Consider the following 14,915-nt stretch of genomic DNA (forward strand, 5'->3'; position numbering starts at 1 on the left):
TAGTCTGTATCATTTTCTTGAGTTCTGATACCTTTAGAAATTGGAATTAGATTACAAGATCTCTCAAAATCTATTCGAGTCTAAGATTGCCAGGTAACATAGGCAGTACGGTTAAACAAGACTACAGTCATCCATTCACTTATCTGTCAAGTTCTTCATATGTGCAGGCCGGGGTGGGGGTGGGGTACCAGGCTGCTGAGTGTGGATAGGATCTTCCCTCACTTTAAGGACAGTCAATTACATGCCTTTTGAAACAGTTCTCTCTGTAACCTGTCTCACTTCTTTCCTTTCTTTCTTTCTTTTTTTTGTTTTTTGTTTTTTTGATTCTGTTTCTCTATGTAATTTTGGTGCTTGTCCTGGATCTCACTCTGTGGACCAGGCTGGCCTCGACCTCACAAAGATCCGCCTGGCTCTGCATCCCGAGTGCTGGGATTAAAGACATGCGCCACCACCCTATTGTCACTCTATGTTTTCTAAATTGTGTGTAATGTGCATTTACATGTGTATGTATGTGGGCATGTGTGCAGTCTGTGCACCTGTGTGTGAAGGCCAGGGCTCAAGTTGAGTGTCTTCCTCAATTGTTCTCCACCTTATATACTGAGGTAGGGTCTCTCACTTGAACCCAGAGCTCATTGACTTGGCTAGTCTGGCTGGCCAGCTCGCTCTGGGGATCCCCTGCCACTGATTCTTGGAGATAGGATTACAGGCAGACCTCCACATCCACAGGCCATATGAGAGTTCTGGAGATCTAAGACAAGGGTCTCATGCTTATATAGCAAACACTTTACTTGTCATAAACACCATGACCAAAAGAAACTTGGGGTGGAAAGGATTTTTTTGGCTTATACTTTATGTCAGCGTCCATTACTGAGGGAGATCAGGGCAGGAACTCAAGAAGAAGAGGCAGGAACCATGGTCAAAAGTTTCTCACTAGCTCGCTCCCCATGTCTTGTTCAGCTTGCTCCTTCATATGACCCATCTGCCTAGGGATGGCCCCTCCTACATAAATCATTAATCAAGAAATGCCCTAGAGGCTCAACTGATGGGAGCAATTCCTCAGTTGAGGGCCCCTCTTCCCAGATGGCTCTAGTTTGTATCAGGTCAGAAAAAACAAAACACAAAAAACAAAAGCAAAACCAGCCCCTCCCCCAAAACCCAGCTAACTGGCATAATGTTTGCTAAGAATTTCATGCATGAATTTTAAAAACTGACACAATAAATAGGATTAAAAGTAGTTTAGAATAAATAACCAAGCACAATTTTCAAAGTCTGGGCACTTTCTAACCTTTAATTTTCTCCTGTTTCCACAAATAAAGTATAACATGGCACCACAGTATAACCGCAACACAATGTAGGTTCTCAATAGAGATATTTCTTTTCTGAATGAAGAACAATAGGTACAAAAAGTCACAAACACTCCCATTTGGGTTTCACAAAGGAAGGTGCCATGTTTACAGAATAACTGGATACTCAATGTACTTTTCTTTTTATATTAATGTTTGAAGTTCCTTGATAGGAGTTGAATGAAAAATGTCCCCATATGCTCATGTGTTGGAAGATTTGGCAGCCAGTTGGTGGCACTGTTTGGGAAGGTCACTGAAGCTTTAAGAGGTGAAGCTTTGCTGGAGGAAATACGTCAGTGGGGTGGGCTTCAGGAATTTATACCCAGGCCCCACTTTTGGATGTGGTGGGCCAGCCTCACACCCTTGTTTCCATGCTGTCCTCACTAAGATGGACTGTATCCTTCTTGGAATTATAAGCCGAAATAAACCCTTCCTCTCCAGAGCTGATTTCTGTCAGGGTATTTTATCACAGCAACAGAAAAGTTACTCACATAAGAGATAATTATTAATAATGCTTAACCAGAGCCTAATCAATTTTTTAAATCAATAGCTGAAGTTAGGTGACTTTTGTCATATTTTTCTGTGTCTTTTAAAAGCAGAATAGACTTAGGAATGCTTATTTTTTCCTCTCTTATTTTATATAATCATGTACCCCTACCTCTGCATGTATGTACTGTCAGTTACCTCAAATTCTTTCAGGAATTCTTCAGCTTTGAGGCTGCTATTCAGGTCGCTGATATTTTCAGCCAGTTGTGGAAGAGAACTGTTGGACCATCCTTCAATCTCATCTTTACTTGAAAGGACATCATCCCAGATGGACATGCTTACTCTTAACCTGTCCATGTTTTCTTCAATTCTCTCTGATACCTGGGAAGGAAAACAGGAGCCAGATCATCAAAATAGGAGGTTCTGGAACCCTCACTCCCCTACCAATGCTTTCATGATAAGAAAAATGATTTTCTGACAAAATTATACACTAATTAGTGTATCTTAAATGCTAATCAATACACAGACTAAATCCATCAATGGGAGAGTTGTTTGAATCCTGAGACAGTCACTTTTCATTCATAAGTTGGGGTACTAATGACAAAGGGTATGTTAGAATACACAGAAGTGTCTCTCATTACATAGGAGTCTATAGGACTGAGGTCCATATAGGATGGCATTGAATTTATTTTCTTTATTTTTTAAAACTTATTTTTATGTGTACAGGTGTTTTGCCTGCTTGTGTGTGTGTGTGTATATATATATATATATATATATATATATATATATATATATATATATGTATATATATGCACTACATGTGTGCAGTGCCTGCATAGGCCAGAAGAGGGCATCAAATCCCCTGGGGTTAGGATTACAGATGGCTGTGAGCTGTTGTGTGAGCGCTGAGAATCAAACCTGGACTTTCCACAAGAGCAGCCAGTGCTCTTAACTTCTGAGCCATCTCTGCATTTCTTTTCAAAACAGCACTATAAGCACTTTTATTTGTAATGCTGTTATACAGGGATGGGCATCAATTAGACTTGAGCATATCTGTGATATAGAAAATAGTGTCTGGCCATGGAGCTAGTGAATGATGGTGCAAGAATTTAAAGTCAGACTTCTAAAGTACAAGCCTGATCATCCTCAGTGCAAGACTACAGCCTCTATTCTGTAAATTCATATTTATTGCAATTTAGTTTTCTACCAGATATGGATAAACCATCCAATTTTTATCCATAATGCCAACATTTTGAGAAGGTAAACATTCTAAGTTATAATTTGTCATGCTTGTAGTTATCAAATGAAATTCCAGAAATATGACAGTAAGTTTTGTCAAACTAGTTCACGGAACTTTTTCTATCTTCAGCTATTATTTTTCTTTACTTTGGAGTTAACTCTGAAAACTCGGGAGTTCCAATCTCTGGTTAATCCTCTGCCAGTTTGCCTGAAAGACCCTGCATGTAAGCTGTTCACGGACTCCAGGGGGCGCTCTTACATCCAGCCACTTGTCCAGGGTGCTCTCCATGTCAGTCTTGACCAAGCTGAAATCTCCGCTGTGGATTCTTTTCAGCTCAGATAGCAACTGTTTGCCTTTGCTGGTAAAACTATCCAACTCTTTCTGTTTAGAATTCATTTCGTTCCTGGCGGTTTCATGCTGTGGACATAAATGTTTCCTTAATTAGCAAAACAATCAGTGATGAGGATTTAAAAACATTTGCCCTCTGAGAGATGCATTTTGTTCCATTTTATGCAGAAACTAATGATAATATGTGAATATGTATATGTATCTATACACATACCTGTATATACATATAGACAGGTATACATATATACATATATATATATAATTTTCTTGAATAATAATTATTATTATTTTTTTAGAATATTAGTATTCTTAGAAAAAAGGTTGAACTGTTAACAGGAATTATCCACATCTAGATGGACTAACAAGGAATAATTGTGCAGAGAGTTGCTCTAAGAGTAAAATGCATGAATGAACATTGAAGACCATTTAAATGAGTGCACTTGCATTTTACCTTGGAAAAAGCCCACTTGAGGTCCTCCTGGTCCTTCACGGCAGCTCTCGTGGCAATAACGTTGCCAGCGTTATCCAGAACTTTACACACAGCTGACTTCAGATTCTGATATTCCCTTATTAAGTCAATAAGTCCACAGCACTGACCCTGGCTGTAATGATTAAAGAACATATCTCACTTATCACGAATCAGGAGGGGAATGAGTTCTCTTGGATTAGATCATTGCAAAAGCATGTTCAGAGATGAGCATAGGTACCAAGAGAAAACCATGCTGTCCTCACCGAGACCAATACTGTTGTTAGTTAATACTGCTAAATTCTAACTCCAGTCTGCTCTCCAGCTCAACCTTACAAATATTTCAAGTTTTAAAATGGTTTTCCATGCAGCTTGAGTTATTCTTTGATGCTATATGTAGAGGGGAAGGTGGGGAAAAAGAAACCATAACAGATAAAAACAATGTTTGTGTCACATGGTTAAATTAAAAACCTATGTCAAAAGTCATTATATAAGTCATTCCCAATTTTCTTTCAAAGGCCTTTGTATATATGCAATGGGGTCTGAGGCTCACTTCTTTAAAATGCAAATGGGTGGTGAAATATCCTAGCATCCTTCATTGAAGAGATCCTCTCCACCAACTTGCTTGTGTGACACTGTTGAAATGAGTTGATTGTGGGTGTGAGTGCATTTCTCCATCTTATTTGTTCTATGCTCCATTTAATTATTCTTTGGCTAAAATATCGCAGTGACCCAGGACATGAGAGTCCTGTAATTCCTTTTTAAAAATTAAAAATAGGTATGGTTAGATGTTTCTGTTTGTGTGTGTATATGCATGTATGCGTGTGGAGGCCAGATTTCAATGTTGGGTATTTTTCTGAATCTATCTCTACATTATTTTTTGAGTCAGGCTCTCTCACTGAACCTGGAGCTCACCATTTCATTTAAACTGGTTGTCTAGCAAGCCTCAGAACCCTCCTGTCTCCACCCCCCCCCCCCAAGTGCTGAGACTATAGGCATACACTCAGTTTCATGTGGGCGCTGGGCTGGTACTTTAACTCAGGTCTTTGTATCTGTCTAGTAAACACTTTACCAACCAAGCCATCTTCCCAGCCCCACTTCCTCAAAAAAATGACTGACTACTCAGTTATTTGTTTTTACATATAAAATTTAGAATTGTTTGTCAAATTCTACAAAATTATGTAGAGATTCTGTCTGGGATTATACAGATATAAGAAAGACAACAACAACAAAATCCCAGCCGATGTCAGTAAATACTAATTAAAGAAGGTACAGACAGATAGTTATAAAGAGAACTCTGTACCTATTATCATCAATCACCAGGCAAATGCAAATTAAAAACATGAGATACTGCTGTGTGTCTGTTAGAATGGCGACTACTGGATCACATGTGTAAAACTTGACAGTAGTCAGTGTGGGAAACAAGTATACCTGCTGGAGATTTTACCTGCCTGGAATAGATATTTTGTTGAAATTACTTGTCAGTTTTTTATACATTTAAGCATACTTACCCAACAATCCAGTGGGATAAAAAAAAATCAGAAATGTGAATGTCCATAGATGTTTAATATTTAATGATCTAAACCAGAAAGATTCCACTTGGCTATCAATGAGTGACTATATGGCCTGTGGTACATTCATTCAATGGAGTTTGCAGCTACATATCTTAAAACTGAACTAGTCACACACTGTGGAAATTAACTATTAAAGATGTGTTATATCTGTTTATGCTGCAGAATATTATTTTAACTGTGTAACAGTGTGTTACATTTGTTTACGCTGCATTTGTTTAACAATGTAAGGATGTGTGTCTAATTATGTAAAGATGTGTTGCATTTTTTACACCTTGCCTGCCTAGGGCATCTGATTGGTCTGCTGAATGGCCAATAGCTAGGCAGAGAAAGGATAGGCAGAGCTGGCAGACAGAGGGAATAAGGAGGAGGAGAAATCCAGAATAGGGGAAAAGAACCAGAGAAGAAGGAGAAGGGAATGAGGAGAAAGAGAGAGGGACACACCGGGGCAAGAAGCCAGGCAGCCACCAGCCACCCAGATGTGAGAAGCAGTGAAAGTAAGATGCACAGAAGGAAGAAAGGTAAAAGCCCTGAGGCAAAATGTAGATAAAGAGAAACAGGTTGATGTAAGTTAAAAGAGCTAGCCAGAAAGGAGTCTAAGTTAGGTCGAGCATTCAAAACTAATAATAAGTCTCTGTGTCACGATTTGGGAACTGGCTCAAAAAGAAAAGGCCAGGAATAACAGGTTAACGCACAGCGTCACAAAATGAGTTGGAAACTTCGACAAGAAGATCAAGAGGCGTCTGACTTACTTCTCATGAATTAGTCTTTTAGTGTCTTCCCAGGTAGCTTCTAAGCGGTTTATCTCCCTATCCACCTCAGGTGCAAAAGCCATGTCCTTCTGAGCAATTTGTTTCGCTTTGTCTTTCAGCCAAGAGAGCTCGTGCTCGTGGGAGTTTAGTTCATCCTCTAGCTGGTTGAATACTCGCAACCTGTAAAGTCAAATGCTAGGTTAGTGCCAACCTACCGAAACCAGGAGCCCCTACTTCCTCTAACTACATGAGCTCAGAAAGCACATTTTAACACAGCTAGCAAAACTCTCAACACAGCAATTAAACCAATGCATCTTAACGGATAGAGAGACTTTTAAAACGGTTTTGCAAAATAACCACATATCAGAAAATATTGAAAGTCACCCTTACTGTTTATTTCCAACATTTTATTGAACTTTTTTCTCCTCCTCTTTTTTGGTGGTAGAAGAGTTCTCAATGAAGACTAACTTGAAAGGCCAAGCAGGTGAATTCTTCTTTTGCAAGGTCAACATAGGAAATCTTCCTGAGCTCTGGGGTCCAGGTCACATAAATAATTTTGCCTCACTATTGCAGTTGTTTCATTTAAATCAAAAGAGCTCTATAAAACTTTATGGAAAACATCAACTATTAAAACCTAAATTACCCCCTTTAATAAAAGATTACTGTGAGAAAGCAATCCTGATTTTATGTCCCCTAATATATAATCATTTGCACATCTGTAATATGTGGCCATACAGGAGGCCACTGACTCATTTGTGCATTTTGGTGTCATGCTGTAGTGTATACTATGCACTAGCCCATCGATTCCCAAAGTGGCTGCAGGCAGATGTCCCAGTCTCCACACCTTGCAAACATTGTGCAAAGTTGCCCACAGCAAGCAGTACAAGGAGGCTTCCATATATCTGAGACTGGGTAAATCCAGAAATTTATTGTAACCTTTTCTTAGCCAACATGTGCTTTTGAGTGGATTAGAGAAGCTGACAGGCCTCTTGAGCCCAGCTTGGGCTTCCAACTCCAGCAGTTTGAGGATCCCCCATCTGCTTGGTCTGAGCTGGCCAGAGAGGGTTAATGCCGTCTTGCGTCCTCAATGCTGCGGGTAGCTTCTGAGATGAGCTACAGGTAGTTTAACTTTCTCAAATCTTAGTATTTCCTGTTAATTTATTGTTAAACTCATCTGAATGTGTTGCTCTGGTTAATTAATAAATAGAATGCTGATTGGCCAGTAGCCAGGCAGGAAGTATAGGCAGGACAGGCAGAGATGAGAATCCTGGGAACAGGAAGGCTGAGTCGGGAGTCACCAGCCAGATACAGAGGAAGCAAGATGTGAAGGCAGAACTGAGAAAAGGTACCAAGCCACATGGCTAAACATAAATAAGAATTATGGGTTAATTTAAGTGTAAGAGCTAGTCAGTAATAAGCTTGAGCTAATGGCCATACAGTTCGTAAATAACATAAGCCTCTGTGTGTTTACTTGGGTCTGAGCAGCTGCGGGACTGGCAGGTGAAAGAGATTTGTCTTGACCACCAGCAGGCTGGGACACGGGAAATCTACTAGCTGCAATAAGAGGTCTTCTGTAGTTCTGATGTAAACTGCATTTCTGTTTTGGCTTCCCGTCCGGTTCTGATTAGAACTGGATAAGTGACAGTGGCCTTGGCAGAGACAGTGATTCTCATCAACTGTGGACGTTGGTGTAAGTGTGCTTCCAAGTTTCTCTGCCTTCAGAGCCAGAGACTGATCTCAAGCTCTCGAATAGGGACAAGGTTTTGTTCATGAAGTAAAAGAAGACTGTAGTGGAGTCTACAGTCACAGGTGAAAATCACTTCCAAATTTACTAAGTGACTAACTCCTGGCTCCTTTGCTTCTCCACTGAACATCCCTGGAAAAGCCCCAGCTTAAATCGAACTCTTTTGCCTGTCTCCTGCTTCCTTCAAAGCAAAGAGTTAAAAGCAGTTGTGGAGAACCATTTGGCCCAGCTGACTGATATCACTTTAAATGAATGACCATGGCCCTCAGATGGCCACCTGCCCCTCTGCTACACTCCTCTTTTTAAGGGAGAATGTTATCCATCTCCTTGGCTGTTTGTCTTCTACTCTCAAATGGTGAGCATGCTCCAGTCCTTACAGAAGCACTAGTAACCTACCTTTTTAGGGAGGAATTTACTGATACTTTCATCATCAGGACCACACATTTATATGGATCTCTGCCTGCATTCTTTAATTTTTTAAAAAAGATTTATTTTTATTTTATGTTTACGTGTAAACACTTGTATGTATATCTTGTACCATGTGCATGTCTGGTGACCAGAAAGGCCAGAAGAGGGTGTCAGATCCCCTGAAATTGGAATAAGAGCTATGGATGGTTGTGGGGCATCATGTAGGTGCTAGGAACCAAACCCCCAGTCCTCTGCAGGATCAGCAGGTGGTCTTAACTGCTGAGCCATCTCTCCAGCCCCTCTGCCTGCATTCTTGATAGTAAGAAATTGCTTGCAATAGATAATAGGATGTGCAGGCAGTGGTAGTGCATGCCTTTAATCCCAGCACTCGGGTGACAGAGGCAGGTGGATCTCTGTGAATCTGACGCCAGCCTGGTCTACAGAGTGAGTTCCAGGACAGCCAAATCTACACAGAGAAACCCTGCCTGAATCCCCCACCCTCAAAACAAAATAACCACTGCATAATAAATAAATAATAGCTAGCTAGCTAGCTAGATCGCTAGATAAATACAACAACAAAAAACAACTAATAGGTAATAGGATGTATGGGCCTCATGTAGGTGAGGTCTCAGAGTGTCCACAAATACACTGTCCTTAGAAAGGTCCTTACAGAAATCAAAGACATGTTAACAGTTCCCAAGTGTCACATTTACCTTCACAGAAGGGATGGGGGAGTGGATGACACAGAGACAGCAAGAAGAGGAAGTTGCCTACAGAGGGCACTATTTACTCTTTGCAGGAAAATGAGTTTCAGAACAAAGGAAGCCGAAGAGATGGGCCTCCCCCCTCGCTCCCCCACCCCCAGGTTTCTGACCTGTGCTGCAGAGCCTGGCGGGTGGGTTCCTTCAAGCGCTCCTGGTCAGCCCTTTCTTCCACGTCTTCAATGCTTCTCAGCAGCTCTTCCTTCTGTTCTTGGAAAGCTTTCTTCAACACGGCCAGGGCATCTGCCTCACTCTGCTTGGTTCCCAGAAGGTTCTGGATCCTCTCGACTTCTAGAGAGAGCTGGTCAGTGGTGGCTCTGCAGGAGGTCCTTTGCTCCGCGCTCTTCAGGTGGTACTGGGCTTTGGTCAGGATGCTGTCGAGACTGATGGCGCTGGATTCTAACGCTTTCACATCTTGAATAGCATCATGAAGGTCTTTTTTCAGGGAGTCTGACTGCTTCCTACTCATGCTTTTGGTGGCTTCCACTGTTTGCCTGAGCTGGTGGAGAAGAGTGGACGCAGAAGCATGGCTCTGGAGGAATTCGGCTAGCTGTGTCAGAGCCAGCCTCCGCCTCTCCACTACCTGGTTGGCCTCCTCGAAGAGCTGGAAGCAGTCATCAGCCTTGATCTGGAGCGGGTGAAGGTCCTCGGCTCGGCCCAGAGACTGCAGCTTCGCTAAGTGACCTTGCAGACTCTGTGCTTCTGCCCTCTTCTTCTCTATTTCTACAGCATGGTCCTGGAAGGGAAGAGAGTCTTTGATTCTCAAACACGCTACGGTTACAACAGATAAACAACAGGGTTTGTGATCTCAGGGTAGACGGTACATGCGATGGATAGCCTAGCATTTATTTATTTATTATTTATTTCTATTTATTTGTATGTGTATGGACTTATGTGTGCCTGGGCATGCATGCATGTGGAGGTTAGCGGTCAACGTTGGGTGGCTTCCTCAATTGCTCTCCCCTTCATGGTCTCTCAGTGAACTTTAAGGTGTCTGATTGGGTGAGACCGACTGGCTAGGAAGCCTCAGGGATTTTCCTTTCACTGCCTGCTGGAACTAGGACTCTAGGCACATACTACCGTGTCTGAATTTTTTACGTGAGTGCTGGAGATAAAACTCTGGCCCTTGTATGGGCATGGCACTTCACTGACTGACCCCTTTCTTCAGCCTTTAGCTTAGCAGTTAGAATTCATCCACAGGGTGTCTAAGAGATGGCTCAGTGGTTAAGTGATTCATGCCCTTTCAAAGGGCTCCCAATTGTCTGTGACTCCATCTCCAATAAATCCAGTGGTCTTTTCTGGCCTCTGTGGGCAGCTGTATTCACATGTATAAACACACACACATATCACACACACACACACACACACACACACACACACACACACACACATGCATAATTAAAAATAATAAAATAAAATATTTTTAAGTTATCTACAGCAAAGCTTTCAGAAACATTCATCAGCTTTTCCATTTTGCTCATCTATGTGTGCCATATAGAACACAACTCTGATTTAATTACTTTCCAATCATATCTATGTTTTATTCTGACCAGCTCACAATACACCATGTTTAAAATCCAGCAGAAGACTGTCATCAGTTTTAGCACGGCTCCCACCATAGAGAAACCATCATTGGTTTTAACCTTAACCACAATGGCTTTAGATGGCTCCCAGCTTGACAATTAAACCACTTCTTCTCACTCCAAACCTCTGACTTCCTTTGTACTTAGAGGTTTTTCTCTAGAAAGCCTGCCCAAGTAAGTCCATTCTCTCTGTACCTTTGAGATGTCAGTCTTTGGAAAGCCTCTGGTTTTGGTCAGCTGACCAGCCTGAGAGCCATCCCTTTGAAGTACCGTTAGTCAGAAGGCAGCACCTCTTGGGTAGTCTCTTTGGAGTGCCAGAGGCTTTCAGCCTGCGCCTTCCATCAAGCAGTAAAACTCTCCTGTCCTGAAGACTAGAAGGTTTACTTTTCCTTTCTTAGAGGGGGCATTCAAAGCCACCATAGAATAAACACTCAGAGATTATCAAATGTTTTATATGGATTCTATATAGAAACTCTAGCATCTCAATACTTGATCAATATCTGATGTTGAATTTTAATAGCACGAAACAGATATTGTTCATAGGTTATAAATAAGGGAAATATCAATAATTCATGAACTTGGAACCATTTCATACTAAGTAGTTAATTCGGAAAATGAGCCTTTAAAACACTGGAATTTGTATCAGTCTTTGGTTTTGGACCAAAACAAAATAGAAAACCCAAAAAGGGAAATTCTTAACATTTTGTGCTAAAAATTGCAGTTTTGTTTTTGTTTTTTGTTTTGAGTTACCCAGCTGTTTTACCTGAAGTAATTTTTATCTGCTTAATCTACCTGCTCAACACAGTGGCTGGGTCCATAAGGTCAATCATTAAGCCATTTTTCATACAGCCAACAGCTAAATTGTTGCTGTGTATGTATTTAAGTATGTCGTCCCTTTGAACTCAAGGACTCTCTTCTCTGAATATATCTGTTTTCCACCTTGAGAGAACCCATTTTACCTTGTGCCGAGTGAGAGCCACTTGATGGTCCCTTAAGCTTATCTCAGAAGTCGTTTGTAGTTCACTGAGAAACTGCTTAATCCAGACTGAGAAGGAAAACAGCAGCTCATCAAACTGCTCGTGCTCAGCCAGCACGGACTGGAGGAAGTGCATCCTGTGGGGAGAAACGGGGACAATAAATGGTTGGCGATGAACAGAATGGTTCCTGCTATACTTTGGGAAAGGTGTTTACCCCCTGAGCAAAGTTATACAGTTATACAGACACAAGCCAGACCTCTGGGTATATTCAAATCCCCAAGCCCTGTCTTTCTCATGGTTTTCCTGGTCTCAGTGAACCCCTGTCCATTCTGGTAGGTTGTTCTTCCTCCTCTGTGCTTCCACACCACATCAGCATCACCACCCCTGAGCTGTGCCTGTTGCTCTAGCAGCACCACAGCACCACATGCAAAGTGGCACCTCTTCGTGTGCCCTATCCCATCCACACCAGTCTAAGCCCCTTCCTCTCTTGCCCAGTTTCTAGAAGTACTCTACACGGGCAGTCTTGCTGCCTCCAGACCTCCCCACTGCCTGCACTCAAGGTGATAGCCAAGCAGGATTTATTGGATTAGAGAATTCCTCTTCTGTTTCCATACCACTTCCTGTTAGAACTATAGCTCCTTACTGTGCTCTGGTGGTGTCCTGCTTGGTCGATCTTCTCTGGGCTCATCTCATATGGCCTGCCTACACTCCCACTGATCTCTCTTGTATGTGCCCACTCACTCCTGCCTTTGAACTTTTGCCCATTTGCTCTCTCTGCTGTGTGTGGGTCCCCAGAGTAACATTAGTCTGCTCTGGCATACCACTCAGATGTGTCTAAGGTGCCACATTGTCTTATTTTTTTGCCTTATTAGTATTTATCACCAGAAACGGTCTCATTCATGTGTTTAATGATACATTTATCTCCTCCAACCCAGACTTGCCCTTCTTCCCACTCCACACATGCAAGAACTTACTTTGTTTCGCTAACTACAGAATTGGAAAACAGGCTCGGCATATTTTCAGAGACCAATCAACTTATAAAGTAAGTGAATTAGCTGATTCATAATAGGTTACTGATATCAGAATCCAAAGCTGGAATTAAAAAATAGTAATCCTCACATATTAATACATAATCTGGTAGTATACATTCAGAGTTTATCTACACACCATCCTTATGTTGCAGTTAGCTTTAACTTGGTTGTGAACTGACTTAGAAGGGCCTAGCCCACTGTGGGCAGCCCCATTCCTAGGCAGGTGATCCTGGGCTATATAAGAAAGCAAACTGAGGGTGGCCCTGTCAGTGCCGGCAAGTAACGTTCTTCCGTGGTCTCTGCTTCAAGTTCCTGCCCTGACTTCCCTCGGTGATGAACTGTGACTTTGAAGTGTAAGCCGACATCAACCCTTTCCTCTCCTAAATTTGTTCATCATAGTATCTTATTGCGTGGATAAATGCAATGGAACAGGAAGCAGCTAGAAGCGGCACCTTGCTCGCGTAGCTTGGACTTTCAATGTCTTCGCACGCTTGTGTCAGTTAGAAAGTCCCTCCATTCTCTCTGGGAGTTAGAGCACAGAGCCTGCTCTGTTTGAAGGGAAATTCCTTGACTTTGGAGACTTGTCACTGTTTCTTCTCTGTGCCTTCCCCCAGCCACTCAAAACATCTCTTTTCTTTCTAGAGTTCTCTGTGCTCATCCCTCTCGTGGGTTTCTTCTTATTCCCAGCCTGATTTTAAAAATACTCAAGGTTAAGTTTTGTTCATTTTCATGGCTTCAGTAGCTGGTGTGGTGCCTGGCATGCAACAGGTACCCCATCAACAATCTGTTGGTTGATTATGAAAGATAACAATAAAGCAAACACAGACACTATGAAAGTGGGGAATGATCTCCGTGCCTAGAAACAGAATTTCATTTCAGAAACTCAACAAACAGTTGCTGAATAGGTGAACTACTTCTTCTCCTTCTTCTTCTTCTTCTTCTTCTTCTTCTTCTTCTTCTTCTTCTTCTTCTTCTTCTTCTTCTTCTTCTTCTTCTTCCTCTTCTTCTTCTTTTCTTTTTCTTTTTGTTCCCCCGAGATGGAGTTTCTGTGTGTAACAGTCTTGGCTGTCCTGGAACTTGCTTTGTAGACCAGGCTAGCCTCGAACTCACTGAGATCTGCCTGCCTCTGCCTCCCAAGTGCTGATTAAAGGTGTGTGACACCACTGCCCGGCTCGAATAGGTGAGCTTTTAAGCAGCCAGAGAGGTTAAAGAGTATGCAGAACCACATTGGTTATTGCTGGATATTTTATCACACACTGTGAACCCTGAGTTTGCGTTAATTAAATAAAATCTTAGGTCAAGAGGCAGAGCCAGCAACTAGTTGGCAAGAAGTAGCCATAGAGAGTAAGGAAGAGTCTGGGAAAACGGATAGAGAAATGCACACAAAGTAATGAGGAGGGACTTTGAGTCTGGCCCCATTTTTGGTCTGGGGCAGTGAAAGAGACGCTCCCTTGCTGGGTAAGGAGAAAGGTCAGCTGTTGCTTCTTGGCCCCTCTGAGTTAGCAGGTTTTCACCCCGGTATCTGACTCCGGAGTCTTTATTGTAAAATACAATGATATGGACTTAGTTAAAAACTACACGTGGCTGCATCAGCAGAGGCTGTTCTGGCAGGACTTCTGCGTCCCACCGGACCTCACCCTGAGCAGCTGGGCAGTGATTGTGAAGCCTCAGTCAGTAGTAGCTGAAACAGCAGTAGATTCAAGTGCAGCTGCTGTGCTGACAATAAAACAATTGGTAGTCAATACCAATTACAGACATGCTTTTAATTAGAAATGTCCATCTGCCAAATATTAATCCTCATCTTAATTAAGATTTAATCTAGTTTTACCTCCATTGAATGCAACATCATTTTACTGTGTTTCTCCAAATGTGTATATTGGAGTGATAGGGAGTAGCAGTTGTGCATAAAACACTTCTGGTTGAAAAATAAATAACACATGAGGCAAAATATTAGTAACTATTTTCTCCCAGATACAATAAATAATGCAAACAGCAGCAGCCTTCTCTATTCAATGTATTGCACTTGGGTTCCTCACTTGGCCCGTTGTAAGACCAATGCCTTGAGTCCAGGCTCACCAGCAATGTTCACTTCTGAGGACATCCTGGATTCCAACATGACAGAGTGAGTAGTTCTCGTCTCTTCTATCATCTTCCCTTGAACAGCCACATTAAATAAAATCAAGCAAAGCACACCGGCCACCCTTG

At 41.9% G+C, this 14,915-nt stretch overlaps 1 protein-coding gene across 1 annotated transcript in view; it reads right to left on the minus strand.

The window, feature by feature from the left end:
* Syne1 (spectrin repeat containing nuclear envelope protein 1) overlaps window positions 1-14,915 on the minus strand; it is a 462,188-nt gene that overhangs the window by 269,369 nt on the left and 177,904 nt on the right. The window contains exons 38-43 of the mRNA XM_059272792.1: window positions 11,662-11,815; window positions 9,233-9,855; window positions 6,207-6,386; window positions 3,869-4,019; window positions 3,328-3,486; window positions 2,028-2,210 (exon numbers count right to left, since the gene is read on the minus strand). Coding sequence (XP_059128775.1) covers window positions 2,028-2,210; window positions 3,328-3,486; window positions 3,869-4,019; window positions 6,207-6,386; window positions 9,233-9,855; window positions 11,662-11,815 — 1,450 coding nt within the window. The remainder of the gene's footprint in view (window positions 1-2,027; window positions 2,211-3,327; window positions 3,487-3,868; window positions 4,020-6,206; window positions 6,387-9,232; window positions 9,856-11,661; window positions 11,816-14,915) is intronic.

This window comes from Peromyscus eremicus, chromosome 8b, assembly GCF_949786415.1.
Source record: "Peromyscus eremicus chromosome 8b, PerEre_H2_v1, whole genome shotgun sequence".
Classification (NCBI taxonomy): Eukaryota; Metazoa; Chordata; class Mammalia; order Rodentia; family Cricetidae; genus Peromyscus; species Peromyscus eremicus.